Source organism: Acomys minous, assembly GCF_964271855.1.
Source record: "Acomys minous genome assembly, chromosome: 1".
In the NCBI taxonomy this organism is placed as follows: Eukaryota; Metazoa; Chordata; class Mammalia; order Rodentia; family Muridae; genus Acomys; species Acomys minous.
Genome location: NC_140483.1, coordinates 70,708,866 through 70,734,993, shown reverse-complemented (window position 1 = coordinate 70,734,993; position 26,128 = coordinate 70,708,866). Strand labels below are relative to the sequence as shown.

Sequence of the window (26,128 nt, the reverse complement as noted above, 5' to 3'; positions counted from 1 at the left end):
GTTGAACCCTAGGCCTCAAACATGCTAGGAAAAGTCAACGAAACACACCTCTAGCCTTTTTGGTTGGTTTTTGCCACAGGGCCTCTCATTCAATTAGCCAGGCTACCCCTGAAGCCTAGAACTTGCCATCCTCCTGCCTCCGCCTCCTAAGTACCAGAGAATACAAGCTTGCACTTTTAGTTGTCGCTTTCCAGTCAGTCTTCAGCCATAGCCTGATAAAAGCTAGTGTCAAATATCCCACTGGACAAACATGAAGCCCAAACTTCTATGAAACAAGAAAGGGTGACGGTGACACTCCCAAATACTTCCCATCACACCGGAAATGGCAGCAGCTTCTCTTCAGAGGATGCAAAAACTGGGCTATTTCTGTTTGTTGGTTTTTTGTGGGTTTTTCTGAAGTCCTAGGGATGGACCCAGTGCCTCACACTTGCCAAGCAAGTCTACCACTGAGTTACACCAGCAGCCATGACGTTAATAATTTCAGCTCTGCCCCAAGAATGCAAGAATGGCCAGATATGTGTTCTCATGCTACCTGCAAGGAAGAGGGGATGGAGGAGCCCATAATGTTTACATGACTACCCTGGACTGTGCATTTAAATAGCATCAAAGCCTGACATTTCTTTTTTTTTTTTTTTTTTTTTTTTGGTTTTTCGAGACAGGGTCTCTCTGTGTAGCCTTGGCTGTCCTGGACTCGCTTTGTAGACCAAGCTGGCCTCGAACTCACAGTGATCCGCCTGCCTCTGCCTCCCGAGTGCTGGGATTAAAGGTGTGCGCCACCACGCCCGGCTCAAAGCCTGACATTTCTTATTCCAAAAATTACTACCAATCACATGGATTTTTTTTTAACCAAGTTTTACTTCTTCCACACCAAACAGCACTGTTTCCTCTAAGAACACTTTCCGCAGGTACCAATAATGAGTGAACTCAGGAGGCTAGCTTTCTACTCCCACACCATGTCTAACTGGCTGCTAGGAAACAGGCTGATGGTTTGTGACTGCAGCACGTGGGTGTTAGCCAAGACAGGTATGAAGACTGTAACTGCCGTGGCAGGCGGGATAGAAGACGACCTCAGGGACAGGTGCTCTAACCCAGCAAACAACACGTCACACCCCAACAGGATCTTTCTAGCCTGACTTTGCAGAGTCGGACTATACAGTTTCATCTGCTATATTCTGATGGCAGTGAGAGAATCAGGGCCTCTAATTTCCTTCGCAAAATATTCAACTAATTTATAAGGTTTAAAATAAGGGGCAATAAAGTTCCCTAACTTGTCAACCACTCAACTGGGAATGGAGGATTAAGTTGGACCTAGAAAACATCACAAGTTACTTCTGGGATAATCACAAACAAGACAACACACCTGTCAATCAGTACAGTATTTTACCAACAGACCAACATTTACACTGTTGACAAAACAATAATACAATGAATTACACAGCAAGTTCACTGACACTTCAACAAAGAAAATTCCATCCACGGAAAGGTTTTTTTTTTTTAGATCCAAAAGTATTTCAATTCTGATACTCACACCATATAGCTGGTTACGAAAATAAAGCGCAGTGTTTAGCAACTGGAGTGCTAGCTACAGGAGGAGGCACTGTGCTAGCCCTCCCTGGCAACTGCCAACCCAGCCAGGCCAGCTGCAAGGAGAAGCTCCTATTTTTCACCACAAGCTGCTGCTGTCTCCTTGTTGAAGCCACGGATAGAGAGATCATAAACCACTTCCTCCACCTTCTTCACGTCATACTTCAAGCCGTCATAGCGCTTCCTCAGGGAGTCGTTCTTCAGATTGAGAAGGCGGAAACCTGAATCCAGCTCATTGATGAAAGTAGAGATGTGAAGTGGCCGCGAGTAGTCACCAGCAGTCACACTGTTGACAGACAGCCTCGACTGCACACGGAGAAAGAAACAGGTACATTACTATGTGCTTTCTCCCAAGGCACCGCTGCCCCTCCCCCAATCACAGCTAGAACCTCAAATCTAGACACCTACACTGAACTCATCTTCTGTACTCAAGGCACTGACTGACAAACCCCACTAGAACTGGGAAAGTGCTTGCTACAAGTGCTGGATATAATTAGCATCTTCTAAAATCTCTAATGCTTTTAGTTAGCTATTGTGAAAGTTATGCTAAATTAAGCAAATGTCATCTTCACAGCTCAGCAGCTACTGTACAGAACAGAAAAAATGTCATGACAATCACGGTGACTGTTATCCTTTCAAAGCTAGGCCAAATGACCACCTGTCTATAGCCCATTACTGAGGGCCTATCTGGTCACCTAGAATTAGGAAGACAGACAGAGTAAGAAGACAAAATTAAATCAGTTCAATCATCTTAAAGGACAGCTACAATTTCAAAACCCAACTCAAGATCTCCTTCCCCAGGAAGCCCTATGCACCCTGCCAGGCCTCCTGAGCCACTCATACAGTACGTTCCACCACACACAGCATTTAAGGCACTCCACCTCAGCCACAGCAGTGCCGCAGTGCTTGGAGTCAAGCTTGCTCATCAGCTGCCTGCAACAAGTCTGAATTAGTGATGCAAATTTTCAATGGACTTCAGTCCCTCTCCCCATTTCCATACTGAAAGTGCCTCAAATTTTCACTGACCTTTTCCACATACACCCCGAAAGATGCCAAATCTGGCCACATGCTAACAGCCACAAGAAAGGCTGCTTTGTTTTGTACATTTCTGCAATGCTGTGAATGGAAACTAGGCATTCTCCATGTTAGGCCAGTATCTGACCACAGAGCCACCCCCAACCCCCACCTTTAGGGCGCTAAACAGATGTTGGGTGGAAATGCAGCTCAGTTGGTATAATGCTAGCGCCTAGCATGCAGGAAGCCCTGGGTTCCATCTCTGGCATCATATAAACCAAGCATGGTGTGGCAAAGGCTGCAATCACAGCTCTTGGGAGGTGGACCAGAGAAGTTTGATATCCATCTGGGCTATATGAAACAATGTCTCAAAAGCTATGTAGTACTGCAAACAAACATCCTTGGATGAGCATCCTGGTGCTTGCCCTCAATCTCAGCACTCAGGAGGCAGAGGCAGGCTTATTTCTGTGACAGCCTAGTCTAAACAGTGAGGGCCAAGACAATGAGACTGTCTTTTTTTAAAAAAAATATCCTTAACAGGAGTAGTTCACCTCTCCTCTCTATTCCTCCTCCTACTGATTGTAATACAGCCATGAATTGCCAGACCTACAAGGCCTGAAAGCTAAAAGGATCCAAGGCAAAGTTCAAAAGAACCATCAAACTAGCATCTGCTCCTTTTCCATCTCTGGGGATGTGAAACAGAGTCTCACTCCGTAGCGCAGGCTTGCCTCCAACTCCCAGAAATCACTCTAAACAATCCTTCCAAGTCCTGGGATTATAGGAAGGTGCCATCATGCCTAGTTTAGGAGTTTCTCAAAAACCTACACGATGGGGGGGCTGGAGAGATGGCTCAGCGGTTAAGAGCACTGACTGCTCTTCCAGAGGACTTGGGTTCAATTCTCAGCACTCACATGGCAGCTTACAACTATCTGTAACTCCAAAATCTGACACCTTCACAGACATACACGCAGGCAAAACATCAGTGCATGTAAAATAAAAGTAAATAAAGCATTAAATAAATAAACAAAACAAAAGCTAGGCATGGTAGCATGTACTAAGGAAATGCACACAGGCAGAGATCTCTGGGACCTGCTAGCCAGCCAGTCTAGCCGAGCCTACTTTGGTAAGCTCTAGGTCAGAGACCCTGTCTCACAAAAAACAAGTTAAAGCCTACAAGATAGTTCGGTGGGTAAAAGTGGTTGCCACTAAGCCTAACGACCTGAGTTCCATCTCCCAGGACCCACACGATGGAACAAGAGAACCAACTACAAGTTGTTCTGTGATCTCCATGCACACTCATAGCACATAAAGGTGCGCACACATGCACACACACTAAATACAACATCCCCCCCACCCCCCACCCCGCCAAAAAAAAAAAAAATGGCCAGCACAAGGAATGACAGCACCATTGTCCTCTGGCCTCCAGATGTGCACCTGCACACAGGACTACCCCTGACACACACACACACACACACACACACACACTTATCTTACCAGCTCACTGGCAAGAATTAAAACTCCTGAGAGATAATCTTCCACATCTAGATGAAATCCTTTTTCCCGATCTGGTTCAACTAAAAAAAAAAAAAAAAAAAAAAAGATCAGAATAAAGGACAGTCATAATATAAAGGCAATTTAAAACAAAGAACACACATAAATATACACATGCACACAAATGAAAAATCTTTTCTGGCTTCTTAGGGTGTTCCCAACAAATGCTACCACCATTTTGTTTTGTTTTTTTGAGACAAGGTTTTTCTCTGTGTAGCCCTGGCTATCCTGGACTGGCTCTGTAGACCAGGCTGGCCTCGAACTCACAAGATACGCTGGCCTCTGCCTTCCCAGTGCTGGGATCAAAAGTGTGTGCCACCACAGCCTGGCTGTTACTACATGCTCTTGTTACTGATCGCCAAGCCTGAGAATACCCAAGCTGTCCTCAAACCTCCACATGCACCTCACACAGTCTGTGCACTCACACAAATAATGTAACATTTTTAAAGTACACAGTGCCTCTGGGGACAGACGGGGACGGACACACACACACACACACACACACACACACACACACACACACACACACACACGAACACACATTCACAGATAAACCTCCCCCACCAAAACTTAAGCTAATATACATGATTCTACAGACCACACTGAGACACTTACTGCCAAGAATCTCTGTAACAGCCTCTCGAGTCACCAGGGTCTCTGTTTCCAAATACACTACGAACGCTGCCAGGAAGACCAGGCGCTGGAGCACAAACCGCCAGTGCTCGTGAAACCTGAAGCACAGGCACAGAAAATGCTAAGTTAAAGACTGCCACAAGGACATACATGCTCAATATGTCTCACGCCAATGGCCTAGAAACAGGATTCCTACAAACAAAAATCTAACATGCAACCTCAATATACATACAGACAGAGATAAATATAGATAAACAGACAATATATAAAACAAAGCAACTCAGCACTCAAATACGTTAAAGGGATTTGGCATAAATCTGACAAGTTCAGATTTGTAGTATTTAGTTATAAGTTGAACCAATAAGAAGCACACTCCATATTTGGGGGGGGGGGTTTTCCAGACAGAGTTTCTCTTCTAGTCCTGGCTGTCCTGGACTCACTCTGTAGACCAGGCTTTCTCGAACTCAGAGATGCACCTGCTTCTGCCTCCTGAGTGCTAGGATTAAAGGTGTGTGCCACCACGCCCACCCGACTCCAACTTTTTAATATGAAAATGAAAACTAAAGACTATGTTCATTAATTTAACTAAAAGCTTTCTTGTTTCTTTCTTTCTTTCTTTTCTTGTGTAGCCCTGGTTGTCCTGGACTCCCATTGTAGACCAGGCTGGCCTAGAACTCAGAGATCCGCCTGCCTCTGCCTCCCCAAGTGCTGGGATAACAGGAGTGAGCCACCGTGCCCAGCTTCAATAGTCTTAAAGGGGAATGAATGAGGGCTCAGTTGGTAGAGTCTTTTCCGGGTACAAACAAAGGCCTGGGCTCTGCTCTATACACAGCATAAACCAACACAGTGGCAAACACATAATCCCAGCATTCAGGAGGTAAAGGAAGGAGAGTGAGAGGTTCAAGGCCATTGTGGTTTAAATAGGTGTGCCCCGCCCCCCCCCCAACACACAGACACAGACTCCTCATGTGTTTGAATGCTTGGCCCATAGGGAGTGGCACTATTAGGAGATGTGGCCTTGTTAATGAAATGTCACTGTGGGGGCGGGCTCTGAGCTCTCCTATGCCCAAGCTATACTCAGCGTGGCACACATCTCCTGCTGCCTGAGGATGAAGATGTAGAGCTCTCAGCTCCTGCTCCAGCACCATGTCTACCCGCAATCCACCATGTTTCCTACCAACAATGAACTGAACCTCTGAAACTGTATGCCAGTGTCAACGAAATGTTTTCCTTTATAAGAGTTGCTGTGGTCATGCTGCCTCTTCACATCACCAAAACCCTAAGACAGACACCACCCTGATTATATACCAAGTGTGAGGCCGACCTGGGAGAAATAAAGGAGAGGAGGAGGGAAGCAGAGAAAGGGAAGAGCAAACAAACTACAAGTGACAAGGGCATGTGCCCTCCTGAGATTTCATCACTTAGCTCTGGGAAAAATTAATCTTTTCCTCTAACCTGAAGACTGGAAACTGTAACTGTAAATCAATCTCAACATACAATTTATTTCTATACCTAATCCTAACTCACTAAATTATCAGGCAACCAAAAAGGAGGCCATAACAGAACTCAAGGTAGCACATGTGTTACCTTGTGGCCTCAAATCACTGTAGTTGGGGCCGGAGAGATGGCTCAGAGGTTAAGAGCACTGTCTGCTCTTCCAGAGGTCCTGAGTTCAATTCCCAGCAACCACATGGTGGCTCACAACCATCTATAATGTGATCTGATGCCCTCTTCTGGCCTGCAGGTGTACATTCAGGCAGAGCACTGTATATATAATAAATAAATAAATCTTAAAAAAAATAAAAATAACTTTTTTTTTAAAAAATCACTGTATTCCAGAAGTTGAAGACCAATTAGCAACACAGCAAGACCAGCCTCACAAAATTCCTCAACCTTGAGTACTTGTGTCATGACTCCAGATTTTATTGTTTCTTTGGGGGGCTGGAGGGGGTCTTCTGGTCTGGAATTTTCTATGTAGACCAAACTAACCAGGATTGCATCAATACTCCTACCTCTGCCTCTAAAGTAGTCAGATTACTGTCCTTTGCCACCATTCCTGACTTCTCATTTTCCAACATGGCAGCAAATTCAAAATATACTTCTCAATGGACATGATAGTACATACTTGTAATACCAGCACTCAGGAAGCTAAGGCAGAAGCATCTTGTGTTGAGGATGGTCCAGTAGCAAACCTCTGATTCAACAGATAAATGAGAGAGAGAGAGAGAGAGAGAGAGAGAGAGAGAGAGAGAGAGAGAGAGCGCGCGAGCGCGAGAGAGCGCGCACGCGCGACAGACAGACAGACAGACCTGCTGGTCATGGTTACACACGTTTTGTTGTTTTGTTTTTTGGTTGTTAAGAAAGGGTTTCTCTGTGTTGCCCTGGCTGTCCTGGACTCTCTCTGTAGACCAGGCTGGCCTCGAACTCACAGCAATCTGCCTGCCTCTGCTTTTCAACTGCTGGGATTAAAGGCATGCGCCACCAAGCCTGGCTCAGATTACACACATTTATAATTTCAGTACTTGGGTGGCCAAAGCAAAGGGATCACTAATAATTTAAGGTCAGCCCCCAGTTTACTCAGCAAATTCCACACCAGCCACGACTACACAGCAGTTCATTGTCTTTTTTTTAAAAGTATCTAAATAGAAGATAGACACAGACCAAGAAAAACAGCCTCAGGACAGCTGGTGAATGACCTCCAGGTCTCTGAACTGTTTGTTCACTGCCTTACCACGGTAATCAGCAACAGCTTATTTTGACTTCTGCCTGTTCTAGAGACAGTCTCACCTAGCTGGCCTTGAATTCATGATAGAGCCAAGGATGTCCTTATACTCCTGATCCTCCCGTCTACCTCAAAGTGAGGTAGATGAATCTACAAAAATGAGTCCAGGCCAGCCAATGATACCCAGAGAAACCCTGTCTCCAAAAGCAAAAAACAAAAAAAAAATTGTCCAAAAGTGAACAGAAGGCAAATATTAAAACACTAGTTTCACTGCCCCCATTATCAGTCCGACTTTCTTGTTCCTTCTACAAAGACTTTTATCCATTCCTAAGTGATAATTCAATTCCTACTTTGCTCCTGCTTTTCTTTAAACAGAAACGAAATGTTGTAAGACAGCGCTGTTTTTCTTACAAACCTGTAATACTGTTCAGCAGGAAACTTGGTCTTCAGGGATGTTAGATGTGTTTTTACCGTACTGAAATGTTCTCGAGCTTTCAAGCACCTCTTTGGAACTGATCATAAAAGATAAATTTAATAATGAAAAACATATCAAACTACAAATACAGTTCTTGTTTAATGATCTGTGTAGTCTATCTGGACATTAACCAACTTAAAATCAGAGACTAGTATTCCTCAGCTGTTAGTCTTATCAGTCCTCAGATACCAAAATCCAGGCTGTAACTACCTCCACTTGTGGCCAATTTAGAGCTTTTGCCAGTTATTCTCAGATTGATAAACTCCAGATCATTACATAAACGGCTTGCCTCAGAAACCTTACGAATGCATCAGAAAATAACGTCAGCTCTTAGCTATGCTGGCTGCATCTTACAAAAAGGGTTCCATGTCTAACTTGCCATATTAGAATCTCAACGAAGAGCTGACTATAAACATGAATTTTAGAACATTTTATACCTACCACTTCCTATCTACAGGTGTATATTAAAAGGTAGTCAATCATTAGAAGTGTACATTAAAATACACACATAGGCTGGGCAGTGGTGGTCCAGGACAGCCAAGGCTACACAGAGAAACCCTGTCTTTAAAAAAAAAAAAAAAAAGACTGGAAAGATGTTAAGAGCACTGATACTTCCCAGCAAGCACATGGTGGCTCACAACCATCTATAATGTGATCTGATGCTCTTCTAGACTATGGGTGTACATGCAGACAGAGCACCGTATTCTTAATAATAAATTTTTTAAAATTAACACACGCACGCGTGCACACATACACACACAAAGCTCACATGTGCCAACTAAAATGATTTTAATTGAAGTCTGAGGTTCAGGTGAGAGGAACACAACTCAGCACAAGCCTAAGCAACAAAGCAAGACTCACATCTCACACACACACACACACACACACACACACACACACACACACACGTCAAATAAGGGACCTTTGATATATAAGAGGTTTTTTGGTTTGTTTCGTTTGGTTTTCCAAGACAGGGTTTCCCTGTATAACAGCTCTGGCTGTTCTAGAACTTGCTCTGTAGACCAGGCTAGCCTCGAACTCACAGAGATCAGCCTGCCTCTGCCTCCCAAGAGCTGGGATTAAAGGCATGAGCCACCACCCAGTATATAAGAGTTTTTTTTTTTTTTTTTTAGTTTCTCTGTGTAGCCTTAGCTGTCCTGGACTCACTTTGTAGACCAGGCTGGCCTTTAACTCACAGCAATCTCACCAGCCTCTGCCTCCCAAGAGCTGGGATTAAAGGCATGCACCACCTGGCCAAGATTTTTATATAAGAGGTTTTTTAAGCAGTTGTAATTAATGCCAGTAGACTATCATAGGAACACAACACCCCTATTCAAACCACACTATGCTCAAGTGGAAAAAGAACCAAAATATCAAGAATATTGAAAATTCATAAAATGATCAAACCACTATTCCACAATTTTCATTCCTAACAAAGCAAGCACAATGGACATTTCACACAGTAAAATGAGAGATGTACTCAGTAAAACTTCTTAATGTAACGTGACTTAGAGATTAACAGACTGGACCAAAACTTTCCAAAGCAAAGAACTTACTGTCCTGAAACCCAGTGCCTTGGTGAACTCCTTGAAGTAGGGTCAAAATCTCTCGGGCAGTTTGTTCTAAACTCTGTACAACTTTTCGGATTTCCTGGAAAGAATTAAAAGTAAAAAAAAAACCAGATAAAGTCTCGGTAATCTTTACCAGTCTCCTACAGCATGCTATCACACCCTTACATCCAACCACAACCCTCAGGACCTTGGCAAGAAGGGTTCCCTTAGGCCTGAAGCCACCACACTTTCCCAGTGATTCCTCTTCCAGCCCCAACTCAAGGAGCTGCTAAAAAGCCTCATGGCTCCTCAAGGAGCCATGAAAGAAAAAGAACCATCCGCTCAAGTAGCCAGCTGAGGCACTATAAAAACGAACAGCTGACAATATAAACGCTGTCTACGGAACACACTTTAAACTAACTACAAGTGTTGACTGAGTCTCACTCATTTTCCACACATTCTCTGAGCACACTTAGTGATGAGCATTATGCAAACACAGAAGGAGCAAACAATCTCTTCTAGCAATTTAATAGGTGAAAAAATTTTTTTAATTTTTCCAGGGTTTTAAAAGCTAACAGAAAAGCAATCCTTTACAGTCTAAGATCAATTGCGCTCGTGCAATCTCAGCATTGAAGATACTAAAGGCTACAGGTTCATGTTCGAGGCTACCCAGGGCTTTACATAAAAATCCTGTTTCAGGTACAAAATCAAAAGTCAGGGAGAACAGGAAATAAACTAGTTCCAAGAAAAGCAGGTAGTACATCTAAGAGTCCTCAGAGAGGGCAATATCTGGAACACTAGAGGAATTAAAAGGTAAATTCGAACACACACACAGAAACAAGTGTTAAATGGGATCGGGGAAGGGACCTTATGAACCACAGTAGAATCTAGATTTTTAAATAAATTCTATGTGGGATGGACACTACAGTAGAGTTTTTTGCTTTGTTTGTTTAATGAAAGGTCGGACGTGTTTAGGAAAAAAACAAAAGGAATATCAGCAACCAATACAGATAGGCCCAGCATTAACGGAGTCTGGGACTGGGAATGATAAAATACTAAAAGTGACACTCAAGGAGGCAAATGTTGCTGAGACGCAGGAAGAGAAGTCGAATCTGGAACGAGAGGAGGCCTAACCTGAACCCATCGGGCCCGAAAATCAGAAACGGAGCAGGGCTGGACCAATTGGCCCAACCTGGCTAGGAAAAGATAAAAAGGAGATGGGGAGGAAGGAGGCTCGCCTCTCGGATGTCCTGCTCCGCAGCCAAAAAGCCCTGCAGCTCCACGAAGATCTCGCTCACAGACATGGCGCCGGCCGCCCAACAATCAGCCAGCGCCCGAGCACCACCGAAAAAGCGCGTCCCACAGTCAGCGCACTGGCTCACGACGCCCGTCGCTGTCGCTACCGCCGCGTCCACCCGCTCTGCGCCACCGCTGGCGCCGGGGTCCTCTCACGCCCGCGGCGCACCGGAGCCGGGGCTGCCCGTCGCAATGCCTGAGGCGCCGCGAGCAGAGTCCAGAAACCCAGCACAGGACTAAGGGCGGGGCCTCGCCTGCCGCCTGCGGATAGGCATATCCGGAAACAGCCCTACCTAGGGGCTGCGGCGGCACGTGGCCACGGGCCGGCTGATAGGCAGCTCCAGCGGAGGAGGCGGGGATTCGCAGATGGGCATCTAGGGAAACAGCTGGGGGCGGGGGGGGGGGGGGGGTGGGTTGCTTAACGGCACGTGACCCAAAGAGGGCGGGGCCAGCGAGTCCTACTGTTTGCTTACACACATGCATATATTAATGTATGCTTTGTCAAGGAAGTAAAAAGTAATTCACATACTTCTCAACAAAGAGCATGCATGTTAGTATTCTGCTTCAGTCGGCCTACCTGTGATGTCACTGCTTACCTGCCACAGGGGCGTGGCATTCCCACGGCCATATAAAAGATCCTCTCTCTCTCTCTCTCTCTCTCTCTCTCTCTCTCTCTCTCTCTCTCTCTCATCTGTTTTTATTTATATAAATATATATATGTATATATGTGTGTGTGTTTATGTGTGTGTGTTTCTCTCTCTCTCTCTCTCTCTCTCTCTCTCTCTCTCTCTCTCTCTCTCCCCCTCCCTCCCTCCCTCCCCCCACTCTTTCTCTCCCTCTACGCCCCCTTTCCTTCTCCCCCCATGCTCATTTAATAAACTCTGTATAACGTAATATCTGCCTTAGTACCTTGTATTCTATCATCTGCCTTAATCTTTAATTTTTATATATAACAATGAATAAACTGAGTGTGAAAGAATGTTGAGAGAATGTAATCTGACAAATAAAAATAAATAGTAAAAGTCTATAGGACATACTGTATACATGTGTAGTAATATAAATGTATATGTAAAACATTAAAAATTGTTTTGTTTTGTTTTGTTTTTTGAGACATGGTTTCTGTGTAGCCCTGCTGTCCTGGACTCACTTTGTAGACCAGGCTGGGCTCGAATTCACAGCAATCCGCCAGCTTCTGCATCCTGAGTACTGGTATTAAAGGCGTGTGCCACCATGCCCAGCTTAAAAAATGTTTAATAAATAAAATTATTTTAAAAATTCTATAGGACAAAAAGTAGATTGTTTAATCTACTCCTCAACTTAATGCTTTGTTACTCACAAGGTTATTTTTAATTCACTGATAAAGAATTTTGTATATTGATGCAAAATAAGTTTAATTTTGATATATCAGCATAGAACTCAAGATTATTCTTCACAGACATTATATATATTTCTACTCTACTATAAAGTATTGTACCCATACAACTCAACTATAATACAAGGTTTACTTCCAATACTTTGGAAGTTCTAATGCAAGCTTCTTAGAATAGTTAAGTAATATAAATTAATTGTTAGTTGATCAAATAATGGTCATGTCAATTACTAGTTTATTTTTATCACAAGAATATATATCCTAGTTTTAACAGATAGATACGATTCTATAGATAAATAAGGTAAAATAGTTAGATAAGGTCTTTATAAACCTCAAAAAACTGGGTGTGGTGATGCATGCCTTTAATCTCAGCACTGGAGGCAGAAGCAGGCGGATCACTATGAGTTCAAGGCCAGCCTGATCTACAAAGCGTGTCCAGGACAGCCAAAGCTACACAGAGAAACCAAAAATAAAAATTAAACTTTAGCCAGGCATGATGGCAGACGCCTATAATCTCAGCACTTGGGAGGCAGAGGCAGGTGGATCTTTTGAGTTCGAGGCCAGCCGGGTCTACAAAGTGAGTCCAGGACAGCCAGGACAGTAAGAAATCCTGTCTCAAAAATTGAAAAAAAAAATTAAATTTTAGTTTGTTTGTTTGTTTTTTCCGAGACAGGGTTTCTCTGTGCATCCTTGGCTTGGCTGTCCTAGACTCACTTAGTAGACCAGGTTGGTCTCAAAACTTACAGCAATCTGCGGGCCTCTGCCTCCTGTGCTGGGATTAAAGGCATGTACCACCACGCCCAGCTAAACTTTCATATTTTTAAAGAGTAGTAAATTATTTAACTGTGACAAACAGAAGGACTTGGTCTGGGTAGCTGTGGGAAGTAGGGAAATGGCTTTTCTACAGAGTTGGCACACACTTCCTTCACTCTGACTTCCTGTCCTTGGGGATAGAAAGGTAGTTTCCTGCTGGTATAGGAAAGATGTCTGTACAAAGGGATCCTCCCTCCCCACACCCCTCCCTCCCCACCACCCCTCCCTCCCCACCACCCCTCCCTCCCCAGCACGCCTCCCTCCCTCCCCACACCCCTCCCTCCCCACCACCCCTCCCTCCCCAGCACGCCTCCCTCCCCACACCCCTCCCTCCCCACCACGCCTCCCTCCCCACCACGCCTCCCTCCCCACACCCCTCCCTCCCCACACCCCTCCCTCCCCACCACCCCTCCCTCCCCACACCCCTCCCTCCCCACCACCCCTCCCTCCCCACACCCCTCCCTCCCCACCACCCCTCCCTCCCCACACCCCTCCCTCCCCACCACGCCTCCCTCCCCACCACGCCTCCCTCCCCACACCCCTCCCTCCCCACCACGCCTCCCTCCCCACCACCACCACCTCCTCCCCTCAGGCTAAAAAATGAAGCCCGTTGTGCAAACACTGTACCCCTGAGCTTCATGACCAGCAGCACCAGCTCTAACTTTTCAGGAAGAGAAAGGAGGTTCTCTGCAACACGTGCTCTTGTACACACGCAAACCCTGAGGTGGGAGGAAGGAGAAGGGCTAGAGCGAAGTCAAGCGACCTCTGCATGAAAGTGCCGCAAAGAAACCCATTGTTTTGTAAAGCTAACATTATTCCATTCTTCTCAGTGTGTGTGTGTGTGTGTGTGTGTGTGTGTGTGTGTGTGTGTGTGTAGGGGGGCAGGGGGAGTATGCCAGAAGAAAGTGTCAAATTGCCTGTGAGATGCCATGTGCGTGCTGGGAATTGAACTCAGGTCCTCTGGAAAACAACCAGAGCTCTTAGCCACTAAGCTATCTCTCTAGCCCGGTATACTAACTTTTTAAAAAAAAAAAAAAAAGGAAACAGAAGAGACAGGAATGACCTCACACTTGCCTGCTGTTTTTCAGGAGCCCTTCATTTAAAACAGCAGCCCTGCTGGGCATAATGACCCATGCCTCTAATCCCAGCTCTTGGGAGGCAGAGCTAGGTAGATTTCTGAGTTTTGAGGCCAGTCTGGTTTAAAGTTCGAGGGCAGCCAAGGCAACACAAAGAAACCCTAGCTCAATAAAAAAATGATTTGGAAGGAGATTTGTGAGTGAAGGAATGGTTAGCAATATATCAAGGGCACTGGAAATATTGCAGCTCTGAAGGCTTCGGGCAGTCAGAAGCCAAGGAACACCACAAAGTCACACAGCACAACAAATCTCACGCAAGAGATTGGGAGGGAAAACCCAGAAGGGTGGCTGCCTCTGCTTGGGTGAGAAACAGCAGGGAACTGGTAGGAAGGGGCAGGTTTATATAGGATTTCTTGAGGGGTAGAGGTTTCCATGGTGAGGATCTTTGGTATTTCAAGTCCTGAGCTTGGGGGAATTTAGGAATTGGTGGGGTTTCCTTTTCAGGGATTGGTGGAATTTTTTTTCTTGTAGGGTGTGCCCTATCTACTTTTCCACCTCCGAGCTAGGAAAGACCATTTCAGCCCTTAGAAAATGACCCTTAGGCTGGAGAGATGGCTCAGTGGTTAAGAGCACTGTCTGTTCTTCCAGAGGTCCTGAGTTCAATTCCCAGCAACCACATGGTGGCTCACAACCATCTATACCGGGATCTGATGCCTTCTTCTGGCATGCATGTGTACATACAGAGAGAGTACTCATATATAAAATAAACAAATCTTTAAGCTAGGTGTGGTGGCACATGCCTTTCATCCTAGCACTTGGGAGGCAGAGACAGGAGGGTTGATGTGAGTTTGAAGCCAGCCTAGTCTACAAAGTGAGTCCAGGACAGCCAAGGCTACACAGAGAAGTCCTACCTTGAAAAACAAAATCAAACAAACAAAAACAAGAAAATGACCCTTAGACTGGGACTGGAGAGATGGCTCAAAGATCAAAAGCAGTAGGCTTTTCTTCCAGAGGTCCTGAGTTCAATTCCCAGCAACTACATGGTAGCTCACAATCATCTATGATGAGATCCGGTGCCCTCCTCTGACATGCAGGCACACATGCAGGTGAAATACTGTGTACATAATAAATCTTTAAAATACTGCATACATAATAAACCTTAAAAAAGAAAGAAAAAGAGAGTAAATATTAGGGTTAGGAAAGTCTGCAGGGTAGGGCCTGATTGGCAGAGCTCCTCAGGTGGAGACCTGGCCACTTTCCTCCCTTGAGGGTTTACAAAGTTTACAAACTAGACAAAGTTTACCAAGGGAGTCAGTCCTTCCTTTCCTCTTGAGTTCCCATGAATAGCCAACAGCCAGGTGTAATGTTTGAGCCTTTACGTTTGTTTTTGAGCCAGATGGTCTTCAAACTCACTATGTATATGAGATGGCTTTCAACTCTTGATCCACCTGCCTCACCTTCCAAGTGCTGGGATTACAGTGGGGCTTCACATCACAGTTTATGCGGTGCTGGATTTTGAACCAAGAACTTTGTACATGCTGCTCAGCAAGCACTTCATCAACTGAGCCATATCCTCTGCCCCGGGGGTTTCTTTTCTTTTCCTTTTATTTTTTATTTTTTGTTTTTGGGTTTTTTGAGACAGGGTTTCTCTGTGTAACCTTGGCTGTCCTGGACTCGTTTTTGTAGACCAGGCTGGCCTTGAACTCACAGTGATTCTCCTGCCTCTGCCTCCCAAGTGCTGGAATTAAAGGCATGCACCAGCACGCCCAGCCCCGGGGGTTTATTTTTATTCCCGTTTTAGAAAGTTTTTCAGAGCCGGGCATGGTGAAGCACCCCTTTAATGCCAGCACTCGAGGCAGAGGCAGGAGGAGCTCTGTGAGTTCGAGGCCAGGCTGGGCTAAAAAGCAAGGCTAGGACAGCCAGGGCTGATAGACAGAGAAACCCTGTTTCGAAAAACAAAAACAAAACAATAACAAAAGGCTTTCACTTTCTGGTCAGTAGGTGGCGCTCGAGCACCAATACCAGACGTCTGCTGTTCCTTTGCTACGCCTCCTCCGCCTCTACTTCCGCTTCCAAGAAGCGAAAAGAACGTCACTTCCGTCACTTCCGGGAGCTCCGCGTGGACGTTCTTCTATGGCGTCTTCCGACATGTCGGTGTTTGCGGGCCCCGCGAAGCCGACTCTGGCGCTGAACCCGCAGGAAGACTCACAGTTTCTGGAGGTTTTGACGCAAATCCAACGGCGTGCGAAAAAGGTGAGCGACCGGACGCTCCGCTGAGCGGCGGGTGGCAGGGCTGAACCGGGAGCCAACCTCTCACCGGCTTGGCGACTAGGGGTTAAGTCAGGAGATTGAGGCAGGTCGGGAATCCGTGCGGGATTTTGCCCTTGAGGCCCTCAGAACTCACCTGAAGAAGGAGGGGGTACCACGTGCGGAAGCATGGCACCTCCAAATCTCACAATATGTTAAAGCTGCCACGCTTCCGCTTTGGCCCTCAAAATGAAGGTTCTTGGTCTACCGCAGCATTCGGAAAGTATGTATGTCCCCTTACGTCCGAGTCCCTAGAAGACGGATCCGAAAACCTAGCACCCGGGAGCGGGAAGCAAGGAGCTAATTATTCAGACCAGAGCTTAGCCAAAGAAAGTAGGGACATTGCCTGTCAAGCTCTGTTTGCCGACCGTTTCTTTGGTTTTTACCATCAAGTACACTGAAGGGAATGGAAAGGTTTTCTTTTTAGTGTGTGTTTTTGTTGTTGCGGGGGTCTCTTAGGAAGGTTGTTTTGGGTTTTGCTTTTTTTAGGGGGGGAGACAGGGTATCTCTGTAGCTTGGCTGTCCTAGACTCACTTTGTAGACCAGGCTGGCCTCGAACTCACAGCGATACGCCTGGCTGGGTTTTGTTTTTTGTTTGTTTGGTTGGTTTTTTTTTGTTGTTGTTGTTGTTTTTTTTTTTTGGTTTTTCGAGACAGGGTTTCTCTGTGTAGCCTTGGCTGTCCTGGACTCACTTTGTAGACCAGGCTGGCCTCGAACTCACAGCGATCCGCCCGCCTCTGCCTCCCGAGTGCTGGGATTAAAGGCGTGCGCCACCACGCCTGGCTGGGTTTTGTTTTTTAATGTCAGTACCGGATCTATTGTATCGTAGCCCAAGATAGCCTCAAACTTGCCTGCCATACAGCCGAGGCCTTGAACCCCTACATGAATGCTGGGATTACAGGCATATGTCACCCTGGTAGGGGCGGGGAGACAAACTCTTGTAGGTTAGAGGGTGGTGGTGACAGAGAAGTACAGTCCACATTGTGAAGGTTGACAGCTGGAAATGGTACGATTAGGTGTGAACAACCAGCCATCTACCTTCAGAATTGAAGGTCTCTGCCTCAGAGTGACAGTGGCATGTTTTTACTTGGTGGGTGTGGACGCGTGTGTACGGTGGTGCACATCATGGTGCGTGTGTAAGTCAGAGTACAGCCCCTGGGAGTCTTGCAGAGCCTGTGGCTCCCTGTGATTGAACTCAAAGCATCAGGCTTGTGCAGCAAGTGCTGAGCTATCTTGCCGCCCCAAGAAAACCGTTGGCAGCTTGACGGTTTTCCTTAAGGGAAGAGAGCTAGCAAACATCTAGGTTTTAAAATAGAGATACGAGATGGTTCCTGGACCAAGGGGAGTGAAAAGTTTTGAAAGTTTTGTGGCAAGCCAGTCAAGGTGATGCTTAACCTTCAATCCTGGTGCAGAGATAGGCAGATCTCTACCTATCCTCTAAAAAAATATTTCAGCAAGCTGGGTGGTGCTGGCGCTTGCCTTCAAGCCCAAGCAGAGGCAGGTGGATCTCTGAGAGGTCAAGGTCAGCCTGATTTCTGACCTTTAATCCTAACATTCATGGGGCTTAGAGAGACTGCTCAGCAGTTACCAGCACTGACTGCTCTTCCAGAGGACCCAGGTTCAAAGCCCAGCACCCACATGGCAGCTCACAACTGTCTGTACTCCAAGATCTGACACCCTCACATAGACATAAATGCATGCAAAACACCAATGCACATAAAGTAAAGGTAAATTACAAGAAAAAGGAAAAAAAAATCCTAGCATTCAAGAGATAGAGGCCAGGGCCTGGAGAGATGCCTCAGTGGTTAAGAGCACTGCCTGCTCTTCCAAAGGTCCAGAGTTCAATTCCCAACAACCACATGGTGCCTCAAAAACCACCTCTAATGTGATCTGATGCCCTCTTCTGCAGATAAAATAAGTAAACCTTTTTTAAAAATAAAAAATTCAAAAGAGAGAGAGAGAGAGAGAGAGAGAGAGAGAGAGAGAGAGAGAGAGAGGGCCAGCCTGGTCTGCATGGTGAGTTCCAGGCCGGCCAAAACTCCATTGTGAGACCCTGCCCAGAAAAGTGTATGCACACACACACAAGTCTTGGTGCAGTATCCCATTTGTATTTTTAAATGTTTATTTGTTGTCTTTGTCCTCAGCAAAAGACAGAAGAAAAACTTACTCCTGGAGTGATTTTTCTGGGCCACCTACCTTCAACACTTACTGAAAGCCATATCCATGACTACTTTACCCAGTTTGGCACGATTACCAGATTCAGATTGTCCAGAAGTAAACGGGTAAGGTTCTGTCTCTGGATTCAGCTATGTGTGTTTTGTTTCTCAGTTGCATGTCATCCTTTTAATCATAGGCATACAACATTGTTACCTACAGAGTCCCCACTCGGGCGCATGTCTTTAATCCCAGTACTGAGGAAGGTGCTTCATAACTCTGATTTTTGCCTGTTTTATGTGGTGCTGGGGCTTGAACCCAAGTCTTTGTGTTAGTTAAGCACTCTACTGAACTACGGCCCCAGCCCTTGGCTTTTTCTGTTTCTTTTTTCTTTTTTGGTTTTTTAAGACAGACTTTCTTCTTTCCTTTTTTATTCTTCTCTTTCTTTCTTAATTACTTCTGTTTATTTAAATGGGGCAGGGTGAATGTAGAAATCAGCTAGTTTGTTTCTCCGCCCACCACGTAGCTCCTGGAGTTGAACTCTGATCATTAGATTTGGAAGTCAATGCCTTTGTCTGGCGAGTCACTCTCTGGCACCTGATGTTTGTTCTTGGCATGGATTCCTGTCAGTTACTTTCTGGAGGATTTGTTAGCTTGTAGTGGTGGTCTGTAGGGTTGGAGGTCATAGTCCATCCCTCTTTCACTCTGCCATCTTCTCTGCTTTTGGTGGGGTAGGGAGCACTGATGGTAGACGGTTGGTGGCTGGTGCTCAGACTGGCTTTACTCTGTGGAACTGAGATTAACTTTGAAGTGCTGATTGTTTATTTTGAAAAGAAAGCAAAATGGAGGTAACATTGAGTTTTTAGTACCTTGTTGAGCTTTGGGCGTTATTGGTGTTTCCATGGCAATCTGATGAGAGGTTAATTTATTGTCTTCATCCCATGGGATGACAGTCTGAGGCTTACATGGTTACACGTTCCTCAACACAAGTCAAGGGTCATCGCCAGGGTCAAAGCGCAGGTACTTGAACTCCAGAACCCATACTACACTTAAGGCTAACGAGGGTAAGGAAATCCACCTGTGAACTGGTACAGGGACTGGGAGCTCCGCCTGCATTTCAGAGACAGTGGTTCCTAGGCTGTATAAATCAGTGTCAGTTTCATGGTGAGCCTCTGGATACTGGAGAGTTGGTTGTTTTCACCCTTACCATGTGAGATGAGGCTGAGCTGCCTACATTTTCCTCCAGTATTGGGGCCTGAACCTGGGGCATGATAGGTGAGCACTGTGGCTGTCTTGTTTGTTCAACAGGATGGAGTTGGAGTGGTGAGTTGTTGTTTTGGGGTTTTTTTTTGTTTGTTTGGTTGGTTCTTTTGGTTTTTTGCTTTGTTGTTGTTGTTGGTTTTTTTGTTTTTCCTCGAGACAGGGTCTCTCTGTGTAGCCTTGGCCATCCTGGACTCACTTTGTAGACCAGGCTGGCCTCAAACTCACAGCGATCCACCTACCTCTGCTTCCCGAGTGCTGGGATTAAAGGCATGCGCCACCACGCCCGGCTTGGAGTGGTGAGTTGTGACTGGCGTCTCCTGAGCATCCACTGGGGCTTAGGGATCTTGGTGTTGGATTTAACTGCTCTTTCTGTGGGTTCGCTGTTGCAGACTGGACACAGCAGAGGCTATGCCTTTTTGGAGTTTGAGTCTGAGGATGTTGCCAAGATAGTTGCAGAAACAATGGATAACTACCTTTTTGGTGAAAGACTTCTTTCGTGTAAGTACTCTGACTCGAGGGGAGGTCTGCTTCTACACTGGGGTGGGATTAAACAGTTACTTGTGGGGGTTATACTCAGGAAGCGGAGCTAACCCATCTTTAAAGCGTGAGTAAAAGAGACTTTGCTAAAAGCAAAGGTGTATACCATGGTGGTGCACACCTTTAATCCTAGCACTCTGGAGGCAGAGGCAGGTGACAATAATAATTGTTTTGAGTTATTTCCCAAGCTGGCGCGGTGGCACATGCCTTTAATCCTAGCTCTCAGGAGGAAGAGGCAGGCAGATCTCTGTGAGTTCGAGGCCAGCCTGGTCTACACAGAGAGTCCAGGACAGCCAAGGCTACACAGAGAAACCCTGTTTCAAAAAACAAACAAAAAGTTCTTTCTCACCAGGCACAGTGGCACAGGCCTGTGATCCCAACAGAGCAGCAGAGACAGGCATATCTCTGAGTTCAAGGCCAGTCTGGTCTAGAAAGTGAGTCTAGGAGAGCCATAAAGAAACCCTGTTTCCTCTCTCGAAAATTAAGTGCCTTTCCTTTTTGCTTTTTTTTTTTAATAGGTAAATTTATGCCACCTGAAAAAGTTCATAAAGAACTTTTTAAGGACTGGAATGTTACATTTCACCAGCCATCATTTCCAGCAGTGAAGCGCTACAATCAGAAACGAGGACATCTGCAAATGTTAAAGATGGAATATCGGTTTAAGAGGAAGGAAAAACTACTCCGGAAGAAGCTGGCTAAGAAGGGGATTGATTATACTTTCCCTTCATTGGTAAACACCCTATTCTGATGTTCTTGGTGCCCACTTCACTAGTTCTAACATGTGTCTACATGACTGCAATCTATCCTGGTCACTCGCTAGGTTTTGGTGTTGGTCTGTGCTTGTGGCTCTTTTAGTTGATTGGTGGCCAGGCAAGACTCTGCCCATTGGGCTAATGCTGAGTACTTGCTGTAAGGTCTGCACTAAAACTCTTGGTTTTCGACTCACTCTGGAGACCAGGCTGACCTTGAACTCTGCCCAGGGAAATGAGCATACAGTGTTCATCCCTCCGCCCCACACACTCCCCCTTTTAAAGAGAAGATCTTACTGAGCTGCATGGACTGGTATGAACACAGTCTGTAATGGCTCAGGCAAGCCTTGTCATAGGTCCTCTTCTTACCTCTGCCTTGAGTTCCTGAGCAGACAGATGGGCTTATGGCCCAGCATGGGTGCCTACTCCCGTGGCTGATGTTGGTCAGACTGGGTCTCTTGTTCCAAGCTGACATCAAATTTGTTATGCAGCTGAGAGTAACAGAGACTTTCTGGTCTGTCTCTGCTTCCTGAGTGCTGGCATCACAGGCATGTGTAATAATTCCGGGTCTGTGCAGACCTGAAGGTATAACCCAGGGCTGTAGGTATGCCACTTTATATGAGCTGAATCCCCAGCCCCCTGCCAGTTTCCCCCCTATATAATTTCCTGCTTGTGCACCAAGCGGACACCAGGTGCCCTATGAGACAAGAAGAGGACATTGGATCCCCTAAAACTATAGTTTACTTATAGTTGTAAGCCACCATGTCCGTGCTGGTAGTTGAACCTGGGTCTTAGGAAAGAGCAGCCAGTGCTCTTAATTGTTGAGCTTCTCTCTAGCTCCCACTTAGGTGTTTTGGTTTTTTGTGTTTTGTTGTTTTTGTTTTTTGAGGGTTTCTCTGTTTTTGAGGGTTCCCTGGCTGTCTTAGAACTCTCTTGGAGAGGTGTGTGTGTGTGTGTGTGTGTGTGTGTGTGTATGTGTGTGTGTGTGTATTCACATGCACATATGCATTCAGCTACAGCACAAGCAAGTTGTTAACTTTGTAATATTTATTTACAGGTCTTACCTAATCCAAAGAAAGGGACATCTGAAGGCATTCCTAACACTCCTGAGGAGTCTGAGGTTAACCAGGTGAGATGGTCTCAATAAGGCCACTAATTGCTATAGAAATACTTTCCAGAGTGTTGGCATGGTGGCTTGGAATAAAGGCACTTGTCACCAAGCCTGGCTACCTAGTTCAGTCCCTCACGGTTAAAGGGAAGAGCTGACGCCTAAAAGTTGTCCTCTCACCTCCCATATATGCATGCCTGTGTACACACACACACACACACTGTAATAAAAAAAAATTTTTTTAAGGCAGAGTACCTGAAAAAAGAAAGTAATTTCTGCTTTTTTGTTGTTATTAAAGACTTCATTTGGGTAGGTGTTTGGGGTTATTGAGGGTTTTGTTTGTTTTTTTCTTTGAGACCTATTCTTCCTCCCTCTGTTAACCAGGCTAGTCCTTGAACTCAGATCCTCTCCCCCTCCCCCCTTGCAGACAGGGTTTCTCTGTAGCCTTGGCTGTCCTGGAACTCACTCTTGTCAACCAAGCTAGTCCTGAACTCAGATCCTCCTGCCTCTACTTCCCAAGTGCTAGGATTAAAGGCGTGTGCCGCCGTGCCAAGCCTGGGACCTGACAGTCTTTTTTTTTTTTTTTTTTTTTTTTTTTTAAGATAGGTTTTCTCTGTCCTGGACTCACTTTGTAGACCACACTGGCCTCGAACTCAAAGCATCTGCCTGCCTCTGCCTCTCCAGTGCTGGGATTAAAGGCATGCGCCACCACACCCAGCTAGATCTGGCAATCTTAATATAGCCCAAGTGTTGTAGAAGGCTATTAATACATATAACTATTATAGCAGTTTATTATCTAGCCCACTACTATAGAAATAAATGAAACAAAAATCTATTAGATGGTTAATATGATTATGTACTGGAACTGGGCATAATCCCCTAAGCTAATTTTTCTAATGCTGGCCAAAAATCCCATAAATACTTTCACACATTTCAACTGGGGCTGCTTATCTCTCCATCATGATAACCCTCAGAGCAAAGCTCCTCATGGCCACATGCTGCTAGTTCATGCTTAGCCATGGCAACTAGATTTCTTCCTCCTCTCTTCCTTCACCTATCTCTCTCTTACACGGAATCCTTCTGCCTCCAAGCCCCAGAGCCTTTCCTCTGTAGGCATTTTTATTAGCCAATTAGGGATAACTTGAGAGGCAAGGTTACACAATATCACTTCGTGTGCATAAGCATTTGCTAGTAGAACAGCAAAGATCTCAGGGGACAAGTAAGTAACATAGTAGCACCAGACCATGTCACAATAAGCAAGTGAGCCCCCAGTGTTACATAGTAAGCCCCAAACTTTATTTTCTGAAGACAACTTCTCTTCCTCCTGCCTTCCACATCCCTGGTGCTGGGACTGTAGTCTTATGCCACTTATAGCTGGCCCCTTGCATTGTGGGTTTTTCAAAAGCTCAAAATCAGATAGGAAGCTGGGCCAGTGAGAAAGCTTGCTATGCAAATCTGCGGACTTCGGTTCAGATCCTACCACCCACGTAACGTCAGGCCTAATACATGTTCATGCCTGCAACTCCAAGGAGAGGAGGAACATGGACATGTGACACTTCTTGGCCCCAACCTAGCTTCGAGTTTGAGAGACTTTGTCTTGGGAAAATAAAGCGTTGAGTAGAACAGCTAGTGCCCCTCTGGCCTAGGTCAGCTTGCATACACTGCCAGTTATTAGCCACCATGTGGGTGCTGGAAATTGAACCTAGGTCCTCTGGAAAAGCAGCCAGTCCTGAGCCATCTCTCCAGCCTCTTGATCTTTAATGTTTTGTCATTTTAGTTAGGATTTTGCTTCATATTTTTTAATTGGAAATATCTTTAAAAATTGATGTTAGAACAGGTCAAAACCCATTATATGTATTTATATTTATATGTATTTTATGTATATTGGTGTTCTGCCTGAGTGTGTCAGATCCCCCTGGAAATGGAGTTACAGACAGTTGTAAACTGCCATGTGGGTGCTGGGAATTGAACCCAGGTCCTTTGTAAGAACAGTCAGTGCTCTTAACCACTGGCCATCTCCCATGCTCCCTCAGTCGCAACCCTTTTTTTTTTTTTTAAATATATAAAGATCATATGAAGTTTATTAAATGAGCATGGGGGAGGGGTGCCCCAGAGAGAAACAGAGTCAAGAAGAGAGATGGGGTAAGAGAGCTCAGCCCCAATCTTTAACAGTCACAGAAGTACTGTGTTGAGCCTTGAGGTCGGGGTGTGGGATTTGGGCATACACCATAATGTCTGGGTTATAACAAAGCCTTTGCCCTGCCAAATGTGAACTATTTGGTAGTTTAAAGATAGGTGTACAACTATAGCATGTAGCTGAGAAATGTGCAAATTGTTAAACTCTTGGCCTTTATTTTCAGGTTTTGCCTACCTCAAAAGAAAGACTTTCAGGGATACCTAGGAAAAAGGAGAGGAAGATGTTGAAGAGAGGATTTACCATAAGAATTTTTAAGAAGCGTAATAGGTCTAAGAAAAAGAGGTTCGTGGACATCCAGGTGAGTGTCCCTCGCATTCTGGGAACTAGCTGCTGTGGACATAATTTGAAGAAGGAAAAGCAGTGCCTGCTGCTCTGTTCAGGGGGGCTGTTGAGGTGGTGAGGTTTGAGGTTTTGCGTCTTGGACACAGGATCTCTTGTAGTCCAGGTTGGCCTAAATTCTGATCTTCCTGCCTCTGCCTCTGCCTCTTGAAAGCTGAGGTTACAAACATAAATCATCAATTTGGCTAGGGACCAGATTGAATCGTCACATTTTGGTAGATCCCTAACTAGTGACTTAACAATTTTCTATCTTATAATAAAGCAATGCATTTGCATACTGTTTGGAAAGCTCCTAAACTCTTCAGTGTCTTCGCTTGTGTCACCAGGAGATAGAAATAGATCACATGGTACAACTGAAGACTAGGAGGGCAAGTCAGGTGTGGTGCACAGGCCTTTAATCCCAACACCCGGGAGGCAGAGGCTGGCAGATCCACTGTGAGTTCGAGCCCAGCCTGGTCTACAAAGCAAGTCCAGGACAGCCAAGGCTACACAGAGAAAACAAAACTAGGATGGCAGTGGGGTTGGGTGGTCATTGCTGGTAAAGCCAGGAGGCAGTGGGGTTGGGTGGTCTTTCCTGATGCCTGTGCTGTCCTGGACTATAATGTACTTGTTGGTTTCAGGGTCCCACACCAGTTTGTTCACCAGCATTTTTGGAAAGACGGAAGTTGAAGGTGACCAAAGTCAATGATGATAAAGATGATGAAATCGTTTTCAAACAGCCAGTGCCTACAGTGAAAGAAGAGGCCCAAAAGACTCCAGCACCTGCAAGCTCCGAGAAAAAAAGACCAAGAAAAAGAAAAGCAACCAGTGACCCCTAAAGCATTCTGTTTGCATATTTCCTAGGCAGATGTGACTTTGTTAAGGCCCATGATAATTTACTAGTGCAGTGACGTGCAAGCACTGATGAGATGCTGAGGGAAATGCCAGTGAGGATAGCCACCAGTTTTCCTGTTGTGAGTTTGAATTCAGGCTTTTTAGCTCCCTCTGCCTGTTTGAAACTAAGGCCTAAATAACACCAGCAGTCTTTTTGGCCCCACCAGTGGTGCTATTTGACTGTCTGTGGTGGTTGTGTACATAAAACCCTAAGGAGTATGTTAGGCTTCAACCTTGGGCATCTGAACCTGGAAGTTAAATGCACAGAGTGGGAAGGCAGTCCCAAGTGTGAATACAGACTTGCACATGCTGTCAATGACTTGTTTTCACCCATAATTAGTTGCAGGTGAGCTAGCCTGTTTCACAAATCAGTTTCAGCAGTTTTCAAGATTCAGTGATAAAACTGTGCTAGTTTATTGTGTACAAGAGAACCTAAGAACTTTGGGGGTTTCTGTGCCCTTTCTATGCTTTTGTATTGCTAATTCAGGTGTGTTGAATATATCTATCACTATTAAGCA

The 26,128-nt window shown here is 45.4% G+C and overlaps 2 protein-coding genes across 2 annotated transcripts; one reads left to right on the top strand and one right to left on the bottom strand.

The window, feature by feature from the left end:
- Positions 1–616: 616 nt before the first annotated feature.
- On the bottom strand, positions 617–11,070 carry TSN (translin). Its single transcript, XM_084773978.1, has 6 exons — positions 10,768–11,070; positions 9,536–9,629; positions 7,920–8,016; positions 4,765–4,880; positions 4,093–4,172; positions 617–1,890 (listed from the first exon to the last, which is right to left on the bottom strand). The coding sequence occupies exons 1-6, from the start codon at positions 10,831–10,833 to the stop codon at positions 1,657–1,659; spliced, it is 687 nt and encodes a 228-aa protein (XP_084630104.1). The 5' UTR covers positions 10,834–11,070; the 3' UTR covers positions 617–1,656.
- A 5,085-nt stretch (positions 11,071–16,155) lies between these two features.
- On the top strand, positions 16,156–26,128 carry NIFK (nucleolar protein interacting with the FHA domain of MKI67). The gene is made up of 7 exons (XM_084774786.1): positions 16,156–16,336; positions 18,535–18,672; positions 20,197–20,305; positions 20,863–21,074; positions 22,151–22,222; positions 24,562–24,696; positions 25,358–26,128. Exons 1-7 carry the CDS (start codon positions 16,217–16,219, stop codon positions 25,553–25,555), a joined length of 984 nt encoding a protein of 327 aa, XP_084630912.1. The 5' UTR covers positions 16,156–16,216; the 3' UTR covers positions 25,556–26,128.

Excerpts from the sequence above, each read along its gene's own strand:
- NIFK (XM_084774786.1), top strand. The coding sequence starts at position 16,217 with ATGGCGTCTTCCGACATGTCGGTGTTTGCGGGCCCCGCGAAGCCGACT. Across the intron at positions 22,223-24,561 it reads AGGAGTCTGAGGTTAACCAG|GTTTTGCCTACCTCAAAAGA; the intron begins GTGAGATGGTCT and ends CTTTATTTTCAG. Across the intron at positions 24,697-25,357 it reads AGAGGTTCGTGGACATCCAG|GGTCCCACACCAGTTTGTTC; the intron begins GTGAGTGTCCCT and ends TGTTGGTTTCAG.
- TSN (XM_084773978.1), bottom strand. The coding sequence starts at position 10,833 with ATGTCTGTGAGCGAGATCTTCGTGGAGCTGCAGGGCTTTTTGGCTGCG. Across the intron at positions 8,017-9,535 it reads AGGCACTGGGTTTCAGGACA|TTCCAAAGAGGTGCTTGAAA; the intron begins GTAAGTTCTTTG and ends TTTTATGATCAG. Across the intron at positions 1,891-4,092 it reads TAATTCTTGCCAGTGAGCTG|TCGAGGCTGTCTGTCAACAG; the intron begins GTAAGATAAGTG and ends CTCCGTGTGCAG.